Source organism: Tursiops truncatus, chromosome 1 (assembly GCF_011762595.2).
Source record: "Tursiops truncatus isolate mTurTru1 chromosome 1, mTurTru1.mat.Y, whole genome shotgun sequence".
Lineage (NCBI taxonomy): Eukaryota > Metazoa > Chordata > Mammalia > Artiodactyla > Delphinidae > Tursiops > Tursiops truncatus.
Genome location: NC_047034.1, coordinates 105,719,149 through 105,740,330, shown reverse-complemented (window position 1 = coordinate 105,740,330; position 21,182 = coordinate 105,719,149). Strand labels below are relative to the sequence as shown.

Below are 21,182 nucleotides of genomic sequence, written 5' to 3'. Positions count from 1 at the left end.
AGAGACCGAAGGAGACCCCCTGACACTGTCTTGTCAGTCTTGCTTCCTTAAGAAGCTACTTCCTGTATTCTTGAAGAGAAGTCTCTTCTATTTTTTTTGCATTTCTAATGAGTTCCTGTAACCCATCTGTAACACTGAAGAATCTCCTTAATAAATCTCCTTAATAAATCCATTCTGTGAGGACTGTACAATACCCAGCTAACAGGTGAGAGAGCACTTGTGACACAGGCTATGCACAAATTTGAGGAGAAGGGGAAAGGAAAGTAGAAGTGTCCAGAGTAGCTCACTTCTTCCTGCTCCAAAATACTGTGTGAAAGCATGGTTGTGATGCTGCCTTCCTACAAAATTGTTGAACAAGTACTTGTATAGATCTTTGATTCCTTCAGTAATTTAACAATTATTTATTAATTATCAAGTATGCAAGATGCTTTCACCTGAAGCCTTCTCTTGAGATGTATATAACTTTATTCCAAAAGATGCCCACTTATGACTGAACATCAAAGTAGCGAAGATTCCTTTCACTCTGCTATAATTGTCCTTTCCCTCACTCCTGATCCCTTCCTTTCTCTAAACCATGATCACTTCATGGCACCGACTTGTGTGCATGTTTCTTATTTACATTGCTTGTCATGTGTGTTGGGGAGATTTGATGGGGAAGCAGAACTCATTACTGCCCCCTCACCCCCTTTTCCAGACCATCCAGACATTCGGTATTCAGGGCATTCCTCCACCTCAAAGGTGACACCAGAGGGCCTTTGGGGACTGGACCAGCTGCAGGACTTATTCCAGAGAAATGGCAACTGAGCATAACTCACAACCCTTAAGAAAGCAGAGCCGTCCTATAGATTCCACAGTCTGTCAGCCTGTGGGTGTCATGTTCAGTGAGAAATTGATCCTCGTACCGAAAGCTTAGCTTTCTTTCAACGGAAGCTCCTTGAACAGGTGACAATTATGGTGACAATGAGAGCTTTGCCAATTACTGGCTCTTTCTTTACTCTTTTAAACAATATCATTGTTCTGTGAGCCAAAGGTGCTGGCTTCATTGCTGGCTAAGTTTCCTGGGAGAAAAGTTTATGTAACTCAGAGCACATGGAGTGTCCCTCTCTCAAGGAGAAGAGCAGCAGGTTCAGACAGGCATGCATGTGCTTTCTTCCCGATTCCTCTTAGTACTAGTTCCTAAAACTGTGTACTTCATCTTGAGAACCCTAGGCAGCAGTTAATAGAGGAAGGAAATGGCAATTTGGGGCCCTGATGGGTGGAAGCTCATGTATTTATTCACGTGCATTGTTTGAACACCTGGGGCTTATGTGGTGGACTTTGTGGTGGGAGCTAAATATACAGTGAGGATCATCAAGTAGATGAGATCATGACTCGGTAGGGGAGACAAAATGTAAATAGGTCATTTCAGTTTCACAACTATATAAAAAGTCCTGTGGTCAGAGGGAAACATGGTACAATGGCAGCCCAGAGGAGGGACACCACACCCAGTCTCAGGAAATCAGAGACCGTAAGGAATAACAGATGTTAGCAAATAAGGGGCACAGGGGGAGGAAGCCAGGGTGTCTAGTGAAGTCTGTGTCCTGTGTGCAATATCCCTGAATCAAGAGAATTTGTCCAATCGTGGAATTATAAGCAGTTTATTCTAAGTACAAGCGTCAAGCATTAGACAGCTGAGAAGAATTCCTAAAATGCTGAATTGAACTTGAAGAGAAATTTTCCTTTGAAATCACCATCTTTATAAACCTGAGTATTTAGGGAACATTTTAGCCAACATCCCAGGGGACGTTTTATCTGTAAATAAATTAGGGACTAGAATTTCCAGGCCTTACCAAGAGCCCCAAATGACAAGAAAATTAGGATGCACATCTTATACTTTTTGTTTCTGGCTGTAATAAGTAGATTTTTCCTGTTGAGCTGGCATGTTATTTCTAGTAGTGTTTAATACTTTCATCCTGGGACTTCCCTGGTGGCACAGTGCTTAAGAATACACCTGCCAATGCAGGGGACACTGGTTCGAGCCCTGGTTATGTTCATGGATACCAATTTCTTTTGTATTTTCCAAAGATAGATGATAATATGTGCATATACTCATTATTATTATTTTTATTTATTTATTTTTATTTTTTGGTATGCGGGCTTCTCACTGTTGTGGCTTCTCCCGTTGCGGAGCACAGGCTCCGGATGTGCAGGCTCAGCGGCCATGGCTCACGGGCCCAGCCGCTCCGCGGCATGTGGGATCTTCCCGGACTGGGGCACGAACCCATGTCCCCTGCATCAGCAGGCGGACTCTCAACCACTGCGCCACCAGGGAAGCCCCCTCATTATTTTTTTAAATTGGTAATACAACTATACACACTTTCTGCATCTTGAGATTTTCTCATGTTAGCACAAATAAGAGTTTCCCTTTCCATTTCAGTGACTGTAGAGTATTCCTTTGGAAGTGTGTCTCAGGATTTACTTCACCAGTATGTGACAGAGAGACTTGAAAGTTGTTTCCAATCTTCTGGAATTACAACAATCCTTCAACAAATATACTACTACATAAGCCATTTTTAACTTGGGTAAATAAATCTGTAAGATAAATTCCTAAATGTGGACTTCTGTATCAGCAGTATTTGCATTTAAATTTTTGGTATATATTTGCATCAGTTTGCACTCTCCCTAGCAAATATCAGAGACCGCCAACTTCCTGGAACTCTTGCTAGCTGGTGCCCTGTCCAAACTGTACTTCCTGGCCCATCTGAGAGGCGACACAGGTACCTCCTAATTTTACCTTGTACATCATTTATAATCAGTAAAATTGAACACATTTATTCTCTTGGTATATTTTTGCACATTTAAAATATTGTGTTTGTTGCTCTTTCCTCACTGATTTATAAGGGCTCCTTATAACTTAATGAATTGATCTCCATGACTGTATCATAGATTACGACTGTTCTTCCTCTTACCATTTGTTTTTTAGCTCTTCTTAACACTTTTCTATAATTAATCATTATCCTCCAACTTGTTTTCCATTTCTTTAACTTAACTAATTCTCAAAATTGTTTGTTCTTTTTGCATTTCAGGCCCTGGTAATCACTTTAGTAATTCTTTGGTAATCAGTTTTTATTTTTAAACTCCTCTTCAACAAAACTGTCATGAAAACATATTTAAAAAATGAGCTACAGTGTTACACTATTAAAACATAAGAAGCCTTTCAAGATATACTTAATAGGGATTCTCAGCCCTTTTCATAGCCTCACTGAGAAATTTCGTTCCCATACCAAATAATTTATAATGCCCAGGTAGTACTGCAACTAATGCCATGCTAGCCACATCAAGGACCTCTGAAATATTTATGGACTTATTATTTTTAGTTATGTCAATGGCTTCGTTTAGTTGTTCTATCTCTTTATTTAACTCTTCAGCTTGCTTTTTAAATCCTTCTGTAAGTAGTTCTTCTTGCATCTGTAAAAAGGAGAGTCCCTTTTGAAAATAGCCCAAATCAAGATTTTGTATCAAACAACTACAGCAGATAAGTACGTGTGTCTACTTCTATAATACCTTAGATGCTTTTTGACATTTGTCTAACATTTGCAAATGTTTGGACCTGGGTAGTGAAAGCATCCAGGGTTTAGAGCTTCCCAAGTTCCCTCAACACCATCTCCCTGGGCACAGAAAAGATGGGCCTAGGTCAGACCTGAAAACTACCCCAGGACTGTGTTCCAGCCCTAATAATGCACTTTGGGAGGGAATGTAGGTGAATTCTAAATATTTGTCAGTTTCATTGAGGTAGGATGACCACACATATGTCACAAAAATGGCACTGCTGACTGTCTTTAGGACACTGTCTATCAAACTCCAGGTTGAGGCAAAGAATGCATTTACTCTAGGTATTTAAAATGAATCAGGCAGACCTGGAAATGAATGCAGCAAATTTTAGAGCTTTCAGAATCCAGTATTTCATACCAGGCACAATCTGATACTTTCAAGAGCAGATGGAACTATTCCAGGTTTCTGATGGTTGTACCAAAATTTCTAAGGACTCTAGGACTGAGGTGCTATTCACTTGGGGGCAAATGCAAGCCTATAATCACCACAAACAGCAGTCCAGGAGCCTGGGCCATGTTATTTGTATGCGCCAAACCCTAACACTACAGAAGGTGCTGAGTCTTACAGAGGTAAGTCTTCAGTGCGACCCACATCTCTTTGATGTTACAGAGAATCATATGTCTTTGGATTTCCCTCTGGGATCTGACTTAAGGTCAAATTTCTGTTCTTTTGTTCCTGAGAGGCTAGCATTTTGTCCATCAGGCCCTGCCCAGGCCCATCCAGACTTACCTTCAGCTTGTGGTTCAGCATTGTTTCCAGCTCTCCTAGAAGGTATTCTTTTTCCCTAGCCATCTTCTCTTCCAGTTGGATCATGTTTTCCTTGAAGCTTCTCTCTTGTGCCGCCATTTTTTGCTCCTCTTCATTCTGTTTCTCTCTTAGCAGCTGCTGGTCCCTCTCAGCTGCATGCTTCTTAGCACACTCAACTGTTTCACAAGAGTTTTAAAGAGGGAAGAATATAACAGTTATGCTGAGCTGTCACCTCCTTAGCTCAGAGATAAAATGACTTTAAAATGGTGGGAAGGAATCTGAATATTCCTACTACCACATCAGAAAACATGCTTTAGCATGTGATGCAAAGGCACTGATTGGATGTACATGCAACCCAAACTCCCCTGGTTATTTCCAGATGTAGCAGAGAGGTTCCACAGAAGGAGAGGAAGCTGCCGTGTGAGGAAGTGTTTGTTTTCACACCTGCCAAAGGGAAGCACAAGAGCCACCTTTCCCTTTGTGAGCTCAGCCCTCCCCTGTACCTGCCAAGGCCTTGTCCCGATCAGTGAGGGCTTTGTCTGCCTGCAGGATGGCTTCCTCTACTCCTGCCTGGGACTGCAGGAAGCTCTGGAGGACTTCATTTGCCTGAGGACACAACAAGGAGCAAAGACTTGTCAGGCAGCAAAAGATGTAGTGTCTTGCTGAGGAAATTATTGTTCAGTAAACCTACAGATTGGACCCTTTAACTTCTCCATCCTTTGTAGGATCCCAAAATGGTTACAGACGCCAGAATTATGTGCAATTCTACAAACACCCACCCTCCATTGTGTGCAACTCCTATATCTGCACATTGTTTGGCTTCCGACTAATGCTCATCTACTCTTTCTTTATTACAATTTCATTTATGGATACTTCAACTTGTAGCTTCTATTGCCTCTTCCAGGAAGCTTTCCTAAGCTTTATTCTGAGTTTTGAATGACTGCCAAGACCTTACATTTGCCCTATCAGCCCTACCACTTGATGACTGTGTGATCTTAGGCAACTTAGTAAATTTTCCACACCTCATATTTCTCAGTTTTATAGTGGGGATGACAGCAGTACCTAATTCATTTTTTGGGGGGAACTAAATTGATTATCTTGGCAATATGGTAGAGCAGAAAGATCCTGAGCTCTCCTCCTCTCACAGGCACACTGAAGTCACAACTATTTGCAGAACAACCATTGGTGAAAAAGACAGAACCTATCAGAAAAGATCTCCTACAATTGAAGATATAAAGAAGGAACCACAGTGAGATGGGTAGGAGAGGTGGAGTCTCAATATAGTCAAATTCCATACCCCCGGGTGGGTTATTCACAATCCAGAGAATGATTACAACCTCAGAGGTTCTCCCAGAGAAGTGAGAGGTCCGAGCTCCACGCTGGGCGCCGCAGCCAGGGATCCAGCACCAGGAAGACAATCCTCCAGACCCTTTGGCTCTGAAAGCCAATGGGGCTAACTTTCAGGCGTCCCAGAGGGCTGTGGGAAATAAAGTCTTAACCCTCAGAGGGTGCACTCTAAATCTCACATGCTCCGGGACCCAGAGAAGAAGCAGTAATTTGATAGGAGCCTGCGTCAGACCTACCTGCTGACCCTGGAGAGTCCCCTAGAGAGGCAGAAGGCAACTGCCGCTCACCCCAGAGACATAGACACTGGCAGCAGCCATTTTTGGGAGCTTCATCTACCACATGGACATTGGTGCTGGCATTCGCCATTTTGGAATATTTCCCCTAGCTTATTAGCCCCAAGACCCAGCCCTGCCCTGGTCCAGTGGTCTGCAGGCGCCAGTGCTGGGATGCTTCAGGCTAAGCAACTAACTGGGCATGGACAGAGCCGCACCCACCAGCAGACCTCCTGAGCCCACCGTCGCCTCTGGACATGGCCTTGCCCACCAGAGGGCCAGGGACCTGGTCCCACTCACCAGGCCACAGGCACTAGGCCTGAAACCCCCAGGGCCCTTTAGCCAGAGACCCTGGGACCCAGCTCTACACACCAGGAGGAAGATACCAGTTGCAATAAAACCTCAGTTTCAGTCTGCAGGGCCAGCCCACCCACTAGCAGGCTATATCCTGCCTTGGGACCAGCTGGGCTCAGGCCTGGACCAACATGAGGCCAACAGAAGCTTCAAGACACCCCAGATCCAGCAGCCCAACTGGCTGTACCCAACTGTGATCCAACACATGCTCTTGGACTCCTGGGCCCTGCAACTGGACTCCAGGATCTGGCTCTGTCCTCCAGAAAGTTGGCACTAGCCCTAGGACCTGGCCTCACCCACCAGTGCGCAGGCAACAGTCCTGGGGTCTCCTGGACACTTACTCTGCTCACCAGAAATGCAGCACTAGACCCAGAGCCCCCCGGGGTTCCACAGTCAGCCTCCTTGTGACCAGCAGCCTCTGCACAAAGCAGGACCTGGCAACCAAATGAACCAAAAAGACCCTCTGACTCCAATCTTCTGTTCTTTCCCACTCCCATTACCCCTCACCTTAACTCCTTTCCTGGGAACCAGTTTATAGTCCTGTTCAAACTTGCTCCTTGCTTCTAAGTAGAGACTGTGTCCTCCAGGGACAAAGAAAGTTCCTCCTGAAATACTTGTCATCAAGGATTCTGAAAGCTTCTTAAGCTCAGCCTGACAATGTTTGACAGAGGCCTCTTCATTTTGGATCATGAAAACGTCCTTCTTTTTCTCCATGATGTCCTGTCAGGGAAATATGGGGAAATCCAATAGAAAGAAGCTGTTAGAGGGAAGGTCCAACTGTGATCCTCTTGGAAGAAGTAGTCTGACAGCATCAGGTACATGAGACACAGAATAATAGATGTGGAGTCAGGAGTCTAGTTTTAGTTCCAGTTCTGACAAACTCTTTGTGTGATTTGTATGAAGTCCCTTAAATCCCCTGGGCTCAGTCTCAACATGTGTGCAATGATGCAGTTGGCAGAGGCAAACTACTACTTTGACAGTAGTAGCACTAATAGTGATCCATCCATCAACAATGAACAATGAAAGTACAATTATGAATGGAAGTAGGGTTTCCTCTTCAAACTTGGGTGCTATGGATAAAAATATGTACCTAGCAAATCAACTTCCTACTAATGAATTAAGTATACACTGAACAGAGTTTTGAACTCTTTCTGAATTCTTGTTTCATTGAGGATTTGAGTGTGTGAAATTATAGGAACAGAAATTTTTTTGCTTGTACTTCTAAATTACAATTGAGCTGGTTTTACTCTGTATGTACTAAGAGATCTTCGTAAATTATAGGATGGTCAAGGGAGACTGAAAGTCAAACTTTCAGTGAAGGTGCCAATGGTAAGCAGAATTATGATCTCCAAGAGCTCTCTCTGCTGGTGTCCACACTCCGCATAGTTCCTAGACTTGTGAAGATGATGAACAATTATTCTGTGTTTAGACTATATTACATGGAACAGGTTGACTTTAAGAAATGGAGATTACCTAGGTGGGCCTTACCTAATCACAAGCCCCTTAAAAGATGTTTTCTCCAGTTGGTGGCAGAAGAGGTAGTCGGAGAGATTAGAAACAAAAGAAGGAAACCATGCACCACTGCTGGGTTGCAGATGGAGGGGGGTTCCCCAGAGCGTCCATGTGAGTACCAAGCCCACTTGAACCTTGTTTTCAGCTATGGTACAGGGAGCAGAATACCCATAGACCCTGGGCTGGTATCTGACCTGAAGAACTATAAGCTAATAGATGTGTGTTGTTTCAAGCTGCTAAGCACAGTGTAATTTGTTTTGCCACAACAGAAACTAAAAGCCCAACTTTTAGAAAAGAGATGGACTGTAGCCTGTAGAGCCCTATCACTCACTAGAATCTAAACTCCTTATATGATGAGAAGCACATGAACCATGGTGTCAAAAGGGGGAGTCTAGGTATCATTCCAGAAGAAAGGAATCAGGAAGGATATATTCCAGAGCGCATTACCACCAGCTTCTTCTGGAATGTCTGCTTGTTATCCTTGAAGGAGCACTCCATGAAGATTGCAATGGCTTCCGTCTCACAGGCTGCGTGCACCTCCAGAAGCTCCTGGAGTGTGTCCGTGGGGAGCCTCAGTCGCTGGGCCATCTGCTCACTGTAGTGGTCGGCTGCCTTCTGCACGGCCGCTGAGTTCTCACGCTCAGCCAGAGTTATCACTGCGTTCTCCAAACAAGGAACTCCTCCACTGTTGATGGCATCTATGTAGGCCACCACCAGAGTCCCCAACCCTGATTGAGACATGATATTTATGAAATGGAGAGAGAATTCTCACCTGTTTTAATAGCTTTAGAGATTAGCATTCTAAAAATCACTAAAATTTTATTGAATTTGAAGTTTTCTTTTCTTCTATCTATTCTTCTCCTCATTTTCTTCATTCTTGTAGCCTCCTCCTTTTTGTTCTATGAACCCCTTCTTTATAATAACATCACTGTGTCTCCTATTCACTCTACCTTTTATGGTTCTCAAATTCATCCCATTACAATATTAGCCAGATGATTTCAAACGATATGCTCAAGGGTCTCCCAGAACACTTTTCCCATTTTTATACAATAAACCTGTAAGTAAATTACATTACTTGTGGGCACTATTTGTAAATGAAAATGCCTTGATGAAAATGTCATCAAGAATTTCAGGGCAGTGACACAAACATTAAACCAAGCAGGGCCCATCTCAGCACATTACACTGTGACTGTCCAGGTTTCATGTCCGTGAAGCCAGCCCTGTACATAAGATTGTATTTACATTTGTTTCTCAGACTCTCAATGAGCTTACATGGATTCATGGACTACTATTCATTTTCCGATTCATGTAAATTCACAAAATATCTTGCATATCCTCACTCGAAACACTTATCCCGTCAGACACCTCATCACCATGAAGATTTCAATCTTTAACTTTTACATCATTAGTGTAATATTTTCATGAGATTTGGTAGCCTTACATAGGCTTCTTTTAATGAAGAAACATGCATTTACATGTGTTGCATGAACATACATCTTTCCAAGTTACACAGAGAAGAAATCACAATTGCTGACAAACCCAGAGTGCAATCACAACTTCATCACACACACTGAACCACAGAGAGACATGCTGTAGCAAAGGAGACTCACCTCCTCCTGTGACAGTGATTCTTTCTCTTAGGGTCTTGGGCTTTGCATGGGTAAAGATATATGAGCAGAAATGGTTTGATTGCTTCTGGAAATTCTCATCCAGTTGTTTATCTGGCACTTCCTCAATATGGAGTAATAATGTTTTGTCACTTGTAGGCCGGTCAAAGACAAAGCACTTTCTTTTCGGAAAAAACTTCCTGATACATTCTCTGGGCATGTTGGAATTTTGAATTTGGGGACTCCTGCCTGCAGGAGTGGAAAGAGAGCAATCACTGAAGGAACAGCTTTCAGGTGAGGGGGCTGAGGACTTTCATTTCTGTGGATCTTTGCATCACTGTAACTACTGTGCCTGTGTATCTCCTATTATTGAATCACGCAAATCAACCTTATGCTAATCTATTCAGGACATGGAAAATCTCCCGCCTCCCGCTTTATTTTTGTACAGAGCTAAGAGTGAAGGAAGTACTTCTGAGGACGAAGGGGAGGAATCCATTCCAAGTGAAGAAACTACTGATTATTTTCCTTACCCTTCCATGGCGTGCAGTGTATCAACTATTTATTAGATGTTTCTTGAATGATAGACTAATCCAAGAAATTGTCAGAAATATTTTTCTGACATTACAGTCCCCATGTCAGAAATGGCATGTAATGTAATGTAATGTCAGTAATGTAATGGTAGACATAAAGATATTTATGATATTGCTGATAAAATAACCCGTGGAAGACAAATGATACTCAGGACAGTAAAGAGAAGATTTATATATCAGAGTAAAAATGTACACATACTATGAATATGTTTGGAGATTACTTTAGCATACACCATCTCATGGTAAGGTTAGCTTAAATGAAACTAGGAGACCTCATCCAACCTCTGCATCATTTTACATTGGACGTGACTATCATACAAAGGGATTCTGGGCATATATCAGTAGTTCAACAAATATTTCTTGAAACAATGAATAAATGATTCAATTTAAAAATGAATATTGCTTCTAGGTATCACCCATTATCCTCTCTGCTAAAATAATCTGAATAACTAATTTATTATATTAACATGACATATACGGTGTTAGGTTCTAGAATGAAGAGTGTGATACTATGAGGAAGAACATATTATGGGTCTGACAGTCTTACTGGAAGGACATGGCAATGCTTTTTTTTCTGAACTCTTTATTGTATAAATAGCCTATCTATCAATATGAAGGATGTAGCTACGTATGCTGGTAAGATACACCGTGTTAAAGGTATTTCAAAAATTAGTTCTTTTGTTTATCTTGTGATTCTGTGTTTCCAATTTGATGGGTTATATTTCTCAAATAGGAAAGGAGAAGCACTTAGACTTAATATGTAATATAAGTATGTGAGCCTTTTTTTCCCATGGTGTCCATTTTTCTAAAATCATTTGGTCTAATATTGGATTATAAATTTCCTCTGTGAGCTTAAGCTCTGGTCACTGGGGTTTTCCCAGTAACAATAACGACTGAAGCCACACCCACCAGTCATTCACCAAGCACCATTAGCATGGCCTCAATCCAACCCCAAATCAAGATTGACATCAAGTGCTGAATGTCAGAGCTCTGTTGATCCCATCTCCTACTGAACCTTCCCCCACCCTGGCCCTACTCTGATACCTGGAATCAACTTCAAGGCGTTCTCCAAGTACTCATCTTCAGTGATGGGGTATCCATCTAACTCCAGCTCCAGCATGAAATCCCGTACAGCCCAAACAAAGTCTGGAAAGAAACTCACAAACTGGGCTGAGTTCTGTACTTCATCAGAGCTGGCAGAGGCTGTTGTCCTGATTAGCTCTGTTAGTTCAGTCACGTAGCTGGGATCTTAGCTAAGGAATGAGAAGTGCCCTCCAACACAATTTCCAGATCTCAACCCCAAACAAGTTTTATCAACATTCCCTTTTGCTCCATTTTCCCTTCTCATCAGCCATGAGAAAGGAGTCATGGGAAAGAAGAAACAGTGTCAGTTGCTATTCCCATAAACTCAATGAAACATGGTGGTTCAGTTCCTGGAAGGATACTGCAGCTGCTCCAGGGCCTGGTGGTTGATGGTGTTCATGCTGTTGTAGACAAAGACGCTGCTCAGAAGCACGGCCAGGGCAAAGATCCACGAGTCATTCTTGGAGTCACCCTAGAAAGTACATTGCATCAGGGGACTGAGGACACCCTTCCTCATTCTCTCATTCAGTTGTTCATTTACTATAACATCTGTCTTGTAACTCAATAGTAAGGCAAATAACATACATTTTCAAGACAGTGCTAAATGCAAATCTTTCTGGTGTTGACACTGACACCTCTCAGGGCCTCAGTTTCATTAGCTGTTAACAGAAGGGAGCGACGTGAAATGTGTCAACTGTTTAATACAGTGCCTGGAACACAGAAGTTATGCAGTAATAAGTGGGCCATGATTCCTTTGCACTTGTTTTCTTGATCATGGGCTATAATAGGGACTAGTGCTATTCAATTAAATTCATCATCTATTCTTTGTGCATTTAGAAAACAGCAGATACTGCATCTGCTTGTGTGGATATAGAGTTTCATATGAGAGTCCCTGCCCTAGAGAGATGGAGGGGCAGATATACCTGGGAACATTTAAATACATTCAAGATGATAAACCACCAGGCATGGAACCAAGTATTATAATGTAAAAGACAAAGGGGCAATTCCCAAAAAACAGAAAAAGTACTCTGTGCATTCAGAGCAAGAAGTGAATATGTCTGACAGTGATACGATGGTATTAAGACGAAAATAGCTGGGCTTTAAAGATTTGACAGAATGTGGATTTGTGGAGCTATAGGGATCATGCAGGTAGAAGGACCCACCGAAGCCAATCACAATTGCCAGAAAGTGTGGTCATATAGAGGTATTATAAGGTTACTTTATTTGACTGAAGTAGTGGTTACCCATGTGGTAATCGGTGATGAGGCTGAAAATGTGATTCAGGACAAGTCATGAGTGACTTTGGAACAGATGATATATACTACCAAAATACACTACATGTAGTAAGGACAGCACGCAGTTCCTCTCTGTCAGTTTGCAATCTGGTGTGCTTTAGTTCCCTGACAAATGCAGTTAGATAACAAGAAGAAGATTATACAAACTAAAATCTAGTAGGAATCAGTAGACCATCTTGGGCTGACACTGAGGTGATTATCGAATATTTCAAATCTGGATTTTAAAATTCACAATTTCTTGATGCATGCCCCAACCCTTGCCTGCAGTGATGAAAGCCAAAGATTCACTGCTACTACTTTAATTTAGACGCAGATTAATAGAAATAAGGAGAAAAGACTGATTGCAAGTAACACTGTGAAGACAAAATACCTACTATTATCCCATTTACATTTTTATGGTGGGTCTAGCTCATGTTTTTATAGAATTCATTGAAGGATTCATCTTCAGAGCCCCGAAACTCAGAATAAAATGTTCCTGGTATAGTGGAAGCTTTTCTGGAGATTTTAAAAATAGTTTATTCACTGAAAACATATTTTCATGATTCCTACCTCTAACCCCATATACCTTAACCTGTAGAGCCAGTGGACTCCATGGATTATAGCTTCTACCAGGATGTCTTCCTGAACCTGAACAGCTGGGGTAAGGTCTCACTTTTTTTGTCCATGGCTCCCTGTACTGATACGACTGCATATTTCTTATGTTCCCAACTCAGCTCTGGGCCCATACCTCACTCACTGTGGTAGAAAAGCCCTGGAATTCAGATGCCCAATAAATATTTGTTAACTTGTATCTTTCACCCCACTGTTAAAAATAAGGCGATCTATCCCCAATAACGAAAGTATTGATCTTATTAAAGAATAAATTCAAGGTAAGAGATTTTAGCCTCATTATTCTTAATTGGATTTGCAGTTTATAGGAACATGTTATAAAAGTTGAATTGAGGTGGGAAATTGAGGCGTCAGTGGAGTATCAAGAGCTTACTGGACTCCCCGCCTTACCTTTTCCACATCACCCAGGCCCTCGGTGTCCAGAAGGACCAGGGTGTGGCTCTCCTTGGAGGGGTGAGGCACGCACCACATCCAGATGCCCTTAGTTTCAGACCTCACTGTGGAGCCCAGACGGAAACCTGCAAAGAAAGAAAAGAAAGCAGTACACAGTAAGAGCAGATAGTCCAGGCTGCCCAGCGGTTACTTTGGGTAAACTTGTCGGAAGGTGAGTGCCTGTCTCAGAGGAAGGTGCTTCCATTTCAACAAGGACAGAAAATCCAACCTCTGTACACATTCAGAACCTTCTCAAGAAGCACTTTGTGTCCCCTATTCACCTCCTAATATTAATGGCTCCAACTGTGTCACATTCCAGAAATAATGTTAGCTCTATTAACCTTTCTATATTTATCTGCCACTGAAGAGCTCCCTTCTCCCCCACTTTCTGATGGACTTTTGCCAGTGAGAGGTACAAGCAGGAGATCAGAAGTCAGCCTCCTGTCCCCCTGGCTTCCACCCTGGTGAGCCACAGTGTCCCAGTGTCTCTGTTCCTCTACTTTGGTCACATGTCCTTTCATTTAGCTCCAACCGGTAACTCTGGTCTCTGCCACATTCTGGAATCTACACATTGCCTCTTCACACTACAGGAGTTATAAAGGCTACCTGGCCATTGCTCCTGCCACTCTCTGGCTACTCTGTACCTTCATTGGTTCCCTCTGGCCTGCTGGTGCCCTTGTAATTGTCCCTCCGTTAAACATCTTCAGTTATCCTTTAAATGGATTATCTGTGTCCTTTCAGGACGTGGACTGATAGATCAGTTGTTTTTAGTTTCTTTTCCTCCACTTCCTCCTTGTATTTTCCTCCTTTCTGTTCTCCTCTTCAAAAAAGGATGAATTCTTTGTTCACTGACTCATGTGGTGATATAATAGAAGGGAAAGCAGAAAAGACCTGTGAGAACTGCTTGCTTTTCTTTCCAAAGGCTTAAGCCCACAGGGGAAGAGGATATGACGTATGTGCCTTGGAAGCTGCAGGTAATGGATCTCGTCCAACAGTCCAAGATTTTGACCATATGCCATGTGCCAATGCTCCCTTCAACTGAGAATGGAAATGGACATGATGAAATACCTAGGGGAGCATTGTTCAGCATGGCTCAGGCCCCTCGATTGCCACATCCTGTGCGTTCTGCTCAGAGAGGGTGTAAGACCTGAGATGATCTGCACTCTTCTACATAGTGATGGTATTTGACTGCTTGCTGATTAATACAGAAAAATCTGAACTTCCCCAGGTAGAAAAGACAAGGTGTAACTGGAGCTCATCAGTGCAAGTTATGTGGGGTGAAGAACAGGCAAGAAGTCATCACAAGGAGAAAGAGTAGTGACCTGGTTCTGCTAGCCGACTTTGGGTGCTAACTTTGTTTGCTTGTTTTTGTTCTTCCTGTAATATGACTGGGGTGGTGAGTCACAATTCAGGTGTTTTAAAACAAAACTAGGTTAGGTATTTCCTCAGTAAGGGAAATCACCTCCTTGTTACCTGATGTAATCTCAAGTAGAAAAACAAGAATGTTGTTGAAACCCCTTGTATGTATCTTTTTCTGAGAGTTCTCCAATCTTTAATCCCTCCAAAAATGACCCATTTATTAATTTAGGCTGTCAAGGAAAAGTGTCCTCCCTGATTGGTGATCAAGTTCCTCTCAAAGAAAGACAAACATAAAATGTTTTGTTTGAAGCCAATAAGAGATTACGAAGCAAAAAAGAGAGAGGGAGAAAGAAAGAAAAAAGAGAGATGGGGGAGAGAGAGATACAGAGACAGAGATAGTTTGAGGGAGAGAGACAATGAGATATTCCCAAGGATCCTTAGAGTTTAGTGGACTGAGGTTCTACCCACTAATTGTGCTGAGCCGCTGGGCCACAGAGGAAGGCATTAAGAAAGAAATGGTGTGTGGTCTTCTTAGAACTGCCCAACAGGACATAGGCGGATTGTCCTAAAAATCAACAAGAAACAAGTCAGGCAACTTGGTAGGAAAAAAAAACCCTTTTGAAATAGGAAATGCAAATAGCAAATATGTGACAAGGTGCTTAAGCTTATCTGTAGTGAGGCAAATAACATGCAACTACACAGACACCAGATCAGCAAAAGTTAAAAAGTGTTTTTACCAAAATTTTGGAAGGATGTGGATAATTCTAAATTACTGCTAATAAGCATATAAACTGACATAAAGCATAAACGGCTTTAAATGTTTGATAAAGCTTAAAAGGTTTAAAAAGCTTAAAAGGTTTGATATTATCTAGAAAGGCTGAAGACATAAATACTTCTTGATTCAGCAATTCCACTTCTGGGTATAACATAAGGAAGTTAGTGTACACGTGCACCAGGATATAGATGGAAGAATAATCATGAGAACACCATTTGTTGTTCATCAGCAACAAATGGATGAATAAACTGTGGTATCCTCTGTCAGTTGCAAAGTACAAACGAGTGAAAATAATTGCAGACACATAGGACAAGCTAGATGAACCTCATAAACTTCTTATTGAGAATATGAAGCAAGATCCCAATGAATATCAGAATGAAATTCCCTATATAAAGATTAAGGTATTTTTAAGAAATGTTTACATAGATTGTAAAACCATGTTTAAATAGGAAGAGCGAAAGAATGCACCATGAAAATCAAAACATTGGTGAGCTCTAGGGAGGGTGTGAGAGGGTGTGATTTGTGCTTTTGGGTGCTGGTGATGTTTTATTTTTTGATCTGGGCGGTGATTGAACAGATGATCGCTTCATATTTATCAACTTTATTATATGTATATATATTTTTATGCACTCTTCCATATGTTTTAGAGTTCACGTATTACAAAAGACTAGTTAGACAAAGAGAAGGGGTATAGTTTATCAAAGTTTTGCTGTGAAATTAAGCCAAAAAGAATGCATGAGATATGGGATATAGGGATTTTACTGTCTGTTCTTCCTTCCATCCCTTTTTAAAAATAAGACATGTTGAACAATATTTGTGTGCTGCTTGGAATGACTCTGGTTTAAAGCCAAAGTGAGGAAGGAGAAAGGAAGGGAATAACGGTTGAAGATGAGCCCCTGAGCAGATGGCAATGGATCAGGACGAATGAGGTGGCTGTTTCCATGGGGTTGGGAACACTTGATTACTGGACAAAAGAGTGAACATTGTGGGGAGATGGGTTTGAAGTTATAAATTTGGTGGTGAGAATTTGAAGTTTTCTTCAGTGGGAGGGGTTAGGCTCTTTCTTAACATGACACTAGAGGAGGATGATCCACAGCCTGTGTTATCACTGCTTCCAAGCAAATGGTCCTGAACAACACTAAACGACACTCACCGTGGTTCTGCCCTGCCAGGCGGTTCATCAGGAAGGATTTTCCCGTCCGATACAGCCCTGCAATGGCCACCACCACCACAGGCTGAGAAATCTGGTCAAGAATCTTCAGTGCTTTTGGATTTACTGTCAGCTGATTGTTCTGGTTTTCCACCAGACGGATGGGGTCCATTATGGTGGATCCAGATGCCATGGGAAGCTGTAACCCAGAGGAACGACTCAGTAAAACACAAGATCCACAAGTTATCTCTCACGATGCACATCAGGCTTCTGCGTTTGGAACTTATATATCAATTTTCTATGTTTTGTATGCTTCTAAAAGGTAAGTATTTAGCCTAGTGTGCCAAGGTCTGTACAGATACATTATGTACATCATCTTATCGATCCTTACATGAACCCTAAAGCAACCTTATCCATGTGATGCAGTGAATAGAATGAGAGAACAAAGCATTGATGATGGAGCCATGAGAACACTAACATTTTGGGGGTATGCAGAGGCAGAATGGAACATGAAGGAGATGAGGAATGACCAGAGACAATTTCTGGAGTTCCAGAATGATTTGGTCACTCATCAGTTGCACAAACATTTATTGAGAACCTACCATGTGCTGGAGATTGCTTTAGGGGCTCAGTATCAAACAGTGAACAAAATGGGTCCAAATCCCTGCTTCATGGAGATCTAATCTAGTGGAGAAGACAGATAATATAGAAAGTGGAAAAGCAAAATACATGTATGTATATTAGAGGATGGTAAATGATCAGAAGGAAATGAGAGGGAATGGTGTTTAGAGTGTTGGGGGTTGAATTCACATAGAGGTGAATCAGGGAAAAACTTGCCAACAAAGGAAAAATGAATGTGATTGGTGACCTTGATGAGGATAGATGCACTGAATCGGTGGGAACAGGCTGGAAGAGGAGTTACTGTGAGGGAAAGGAGACACAAAGAATGCAGCTCTCCCTCAAACACAACAGGACAGACCTTAAAGGTACCTAACAAAGTTGTGCATGCAAGCATGAATTTATTAACTGAAATTACAGGACATTTCTTTTTATTTAAGCTGACAGGGAAGAGAGGCAAGCAACCAGGGTGTTTTAAGGTCTGCCTACATATTTTCCAGTCTCACATCTGGGCCAGGCTCTACTTTAAATGATTTCGTCACAATGATTGGGTGTTTCATGATCTCAAGAGACAGACAGCAGTCAGAGAGTTTTAACTGTCCCTTTATTTTCTCAGACAATACTAAGCAACATCCACATGTTCCCATACTTTACTAGCTGTGTGACGAATGGAAAGATTAATTTCTCTGTGCCTCAGGTTTCTCTTCTGTAAAATGGTAACCCTAAAAGTAAAATTCAGTGTCATTAGGAGGGTTAAATATCTCATAATGCTTACAATGCTCTTAAAATTATGCTGGTACATAGTAAGTTCTATATAAGTATTGTTTTAAAATTAAGTGTCTCTGAAGACAGACAGGGTAATTTCTGAATGAAAGTGGAGGATTAACAGTGACACTTCCCTCCCTGGTTGCAAGCAAGTGGGAGGACACAGTCCATGAGGAAGATGAGCAGGTAGGGGAGGACCAGTGATAACAGCTGAGAAGTGATAACACGGATGGAGGGAGAGACAGGCTGGAAGAACTCAGAGCTGCCCTGGGATGTCCAAGTACAGGTTCTGGAGTCCGGCTGCCAGGGTTCAAACCGGAGGGTTTAAGTCACTATTGTCTGTTGAGACCTTGAAAAAGGAAGTTACCTCCACAGCCTGCATTTTCTTATCAGTTTATAGGTAAAGCAACAATTCTTGCCTGATTCATTACGGTATAGCTGGTAACAGATAGGCTATCAATTATGAAAAAAGAATTTTCCTGGATTCATGTACTATTTCAATAATCAGCAATTAGACATTGCATTATAAAGTGTCAATGAATTCTGTAAGCTGCAAATTGCCAAGAAATATAAGGTACTGTATCTAAAATCTTTTTATTAGAAAAAACATGAATTTATTTAACAGCCTTCCTCTGTACAATTTCTTGTCTTTTTCTATAGTGGATTGGGAGCAGAGATGGGGGAGTAAAACATGACCTTTTACAACTGTGTTATATGTTAATTAATAAAGGGAAACCTGGGGAATTCCCTGGCGGTCCAGTGGTTGAGACTCCGAGCTCTCACTGAGGAGGGTGCTGGTTCCATCCCTGGTCAGGGAACTAAGATCCCACAAGCTCGGGCGGTGCCCCACCCATGCCCATCACAAGGAAACCTCACTCACATGGAGTCAGCAGGCCAGAAGGGGGAGGTCTCATGCAGAACTACTGCCTGGAGGTCAGTTACAGGAAGAATTGTCAATTACAGACCCCAGGGGAAAAATCTTCCACCGAAAGGAGTCATCAGGGACAGTCCCCTATAGGAAAAGGTGTACATTGCATCTCCTACAAGAATTGACTACCCGGCAACTCAGTCAATGAGAATCTGTCATCACCCTGAACTCTGACTTTTCTTTACAAACCAACCTTCCCAGCCCCTTCCTTTTCTCTATAAAATAATGTTCTTCTTTGTTGGACTTGCCTGTGGCTTTTTCTATAGTTTGCTTGTCCCAAGTTGCAATTCCTCTGCTATTCCCAAATAAACTCACTTTTGCTGGTAAAATAACTGTTTTATTTTTAAGCTGAATAGCTATAAGCAAGAGAAATTGTAGAGCTTATTTCTGAGATTGAATATTGATAAAGCTTTGTGTAAGTCAATGAGTCTACAAAGATTCTTTTTTAATTCAAAGTATACTGAGGTACCAAAACCAGAAGGTTTTAACTTCAAAACTAAACAAGTGGAAAAGAACAGTGCTACTAGATGGCAGAGGCAATCAACAGTTTCCAAAGGTTACTGTTCAGGAGAATTATCTAAAGTGATAGTTAACATACCCCAATCCCTGTATTTTCAGCAAGTCCAGAAATTATTCTGATGCGATTAATGTTTGGGCCACACATGAAAAACAATGTATAATAAACAAACATGATTAGACCTTAACAGTTATTAATCGTTTTTTTTTAGTGAGCGTGAGATTGAATTATTCCGTATAATACAGTTCTGTAGTATTCGGAAAATCAAATGTTAAGACAAAAATAATGCAGGGTCAGTTGAGGATTTAAATTGCCTCTACGTCAGGGACCATCTTTTCCCTGTTTCTCCAGTGCCCAGCGAGGCGCAGTCAGGATATGTCCGAGGAGGGGAGGAGGGGCTAGAGGAAGGGACCGCACCCAGCGCCCCTGCAAGGGGCCGGGGGTTTGGGCCTTCAATTCCGAAAAGTACTTCAGCCCCCTTTCCTCAGAAGATATAGCATGCACTCCTCCCTCTCCCATGCAGGGCTTTTTGCTGCAGCCCTGCGTAGATGCTCGAGGAGGAGCTGCGCATCCCGGCGACACGCCTGGCAGCCGCCCCGGATCCAAAAGGAGACGCTGAGCTGCCCAAGCAACGCGCCCGCCGGGGCGCACACCCTCCGCGCGGCGCTGGCCTCCGCGGCCCCCCCTCCTGCAGTGTGGAACCTGCGCTGGGGGATTTATTGTTGTTATTTAATGGAAATGTGCTTGGAAGGTAAAGTTTAGCAGCAAACTTACGTGCCGCGGTTGCGTCCGGGGTCAAGTTAGCTGCTCCGGCTTGCCCCTAGGGTTCCTCCTGCGTCTGGCTCCTCTGGAAACCGACTCTTATTTAGAAGCTGAAAAACCAGCCGATTATAAAATGCCTTTCTGTTATGGGTTGGGTTTATGAGAAATAAAATCGAAATCGAAAGGACATAAGGACACGGCTTTTTTTCTTTTTTTTCCTTTAATGGAAGCAGGAACCCGAATGAAGTCGGGGAAAGACAGGGAGACAGGGATTCCTCCACACCTGGCTGGGTAAACCCAACTTTGTCCCTTCTCCACAGGTGGCTTAGGTGTCCTTGACCACATGGTGAACGTGGCCCAAATAATGGTAGGATGAGAGAGTTCAACAGACTGTCTCTCAGGGGCGTCTTTGTGAGAGAAGAGGTTTCTTTATGAATTTTTCTTCACTTGAAAAATGTTTCATTTGTTCATTTCCTTTCTCTTTCCTTTTTAAAAAAGTGTTGTTTTTTTTTTAACCGCGGTGATTTTTTTTCCTTAGCAAGAAAATTACGTGTGTGTATAAAATCCATGATTTTATAGCCCAGACATATTCACTATTATTTTGTTACAGTTCTTCTTTTCTTTTCTTTTCCTTTCTTTTACTAGGGTGCATCCAGATTTGGGGGTTGGGGGTTGGGGGGAGGACTGTTTATAATTTGAGGGTGGATGCAAATTTGGGGGTTGAGAGTTGATTCAGATTCCTTCCATCCTGTTCTGTATCCTTTAAGGCATTGTACTTACCTACAACTTAAAAACTTGACTGCTGCTGTTAGGGAACCAGGTTCTTTTGCTCGAGGAGCTGCAAGCCAAAACACTGAGACGCTGAGGTT

At 42.2% G+C, this 21,182-nt stretch overlaps 1 protein-coding gene across 2 annotated transcripts; it reads right to left on the bottom strand.

Moving 5' to 3' along the window:
* Window positions 1-1,621: 1,621 nt before the first annotated feature.
* On the bottom strand, window positions 1,622-20,480 carry LOC101337451 (guanylate-binding protein 7). Of its 2 annotated transcripts, XM_073787570.1 has the most exons (12): window positions 20,326-20,469; window positions 18,987-19,118; window positions 16,727-16,922; window positions 13,398-13,525; window positions 11,466-11,575; window positions 11,065-11,261; window positions 9,434-9,679; window positions 8,271-8,551; window positions 6,819-7,031; window positions 4,842-4,944; window positions 4,321-4,514; window positions 1,622-3,447 (listed from the first exon to the last, which is right to left on the bottom strand). In XM_073787570.1, exons 3-12 carry the CDS (start codon window positions 16,914-16,916, stop codon window positions 3,208-3,210), a joined length of 1,902 nt encoding a protein of 633 aa, XP_073643671.1. In that variant the 5' UTR covers window positions 16,917-16,922; window positions 18,987-19,118; window positions 20,326-20,469; the 3' UTR covers window positions 1,622-3,207. The 2 variants fall into 2 exon arrangements, with proteins under 2 accessions (XP_073643671.1, XP_004328049.1); XM_004328001.4 differs by lacking the exon at window positions 18,987-19,118 and having other exon boundaries at window positions 20,326-20,480.
* Between the last annotated feature and the right edge of the window lie 702 nt (window positions 20,481-21,182).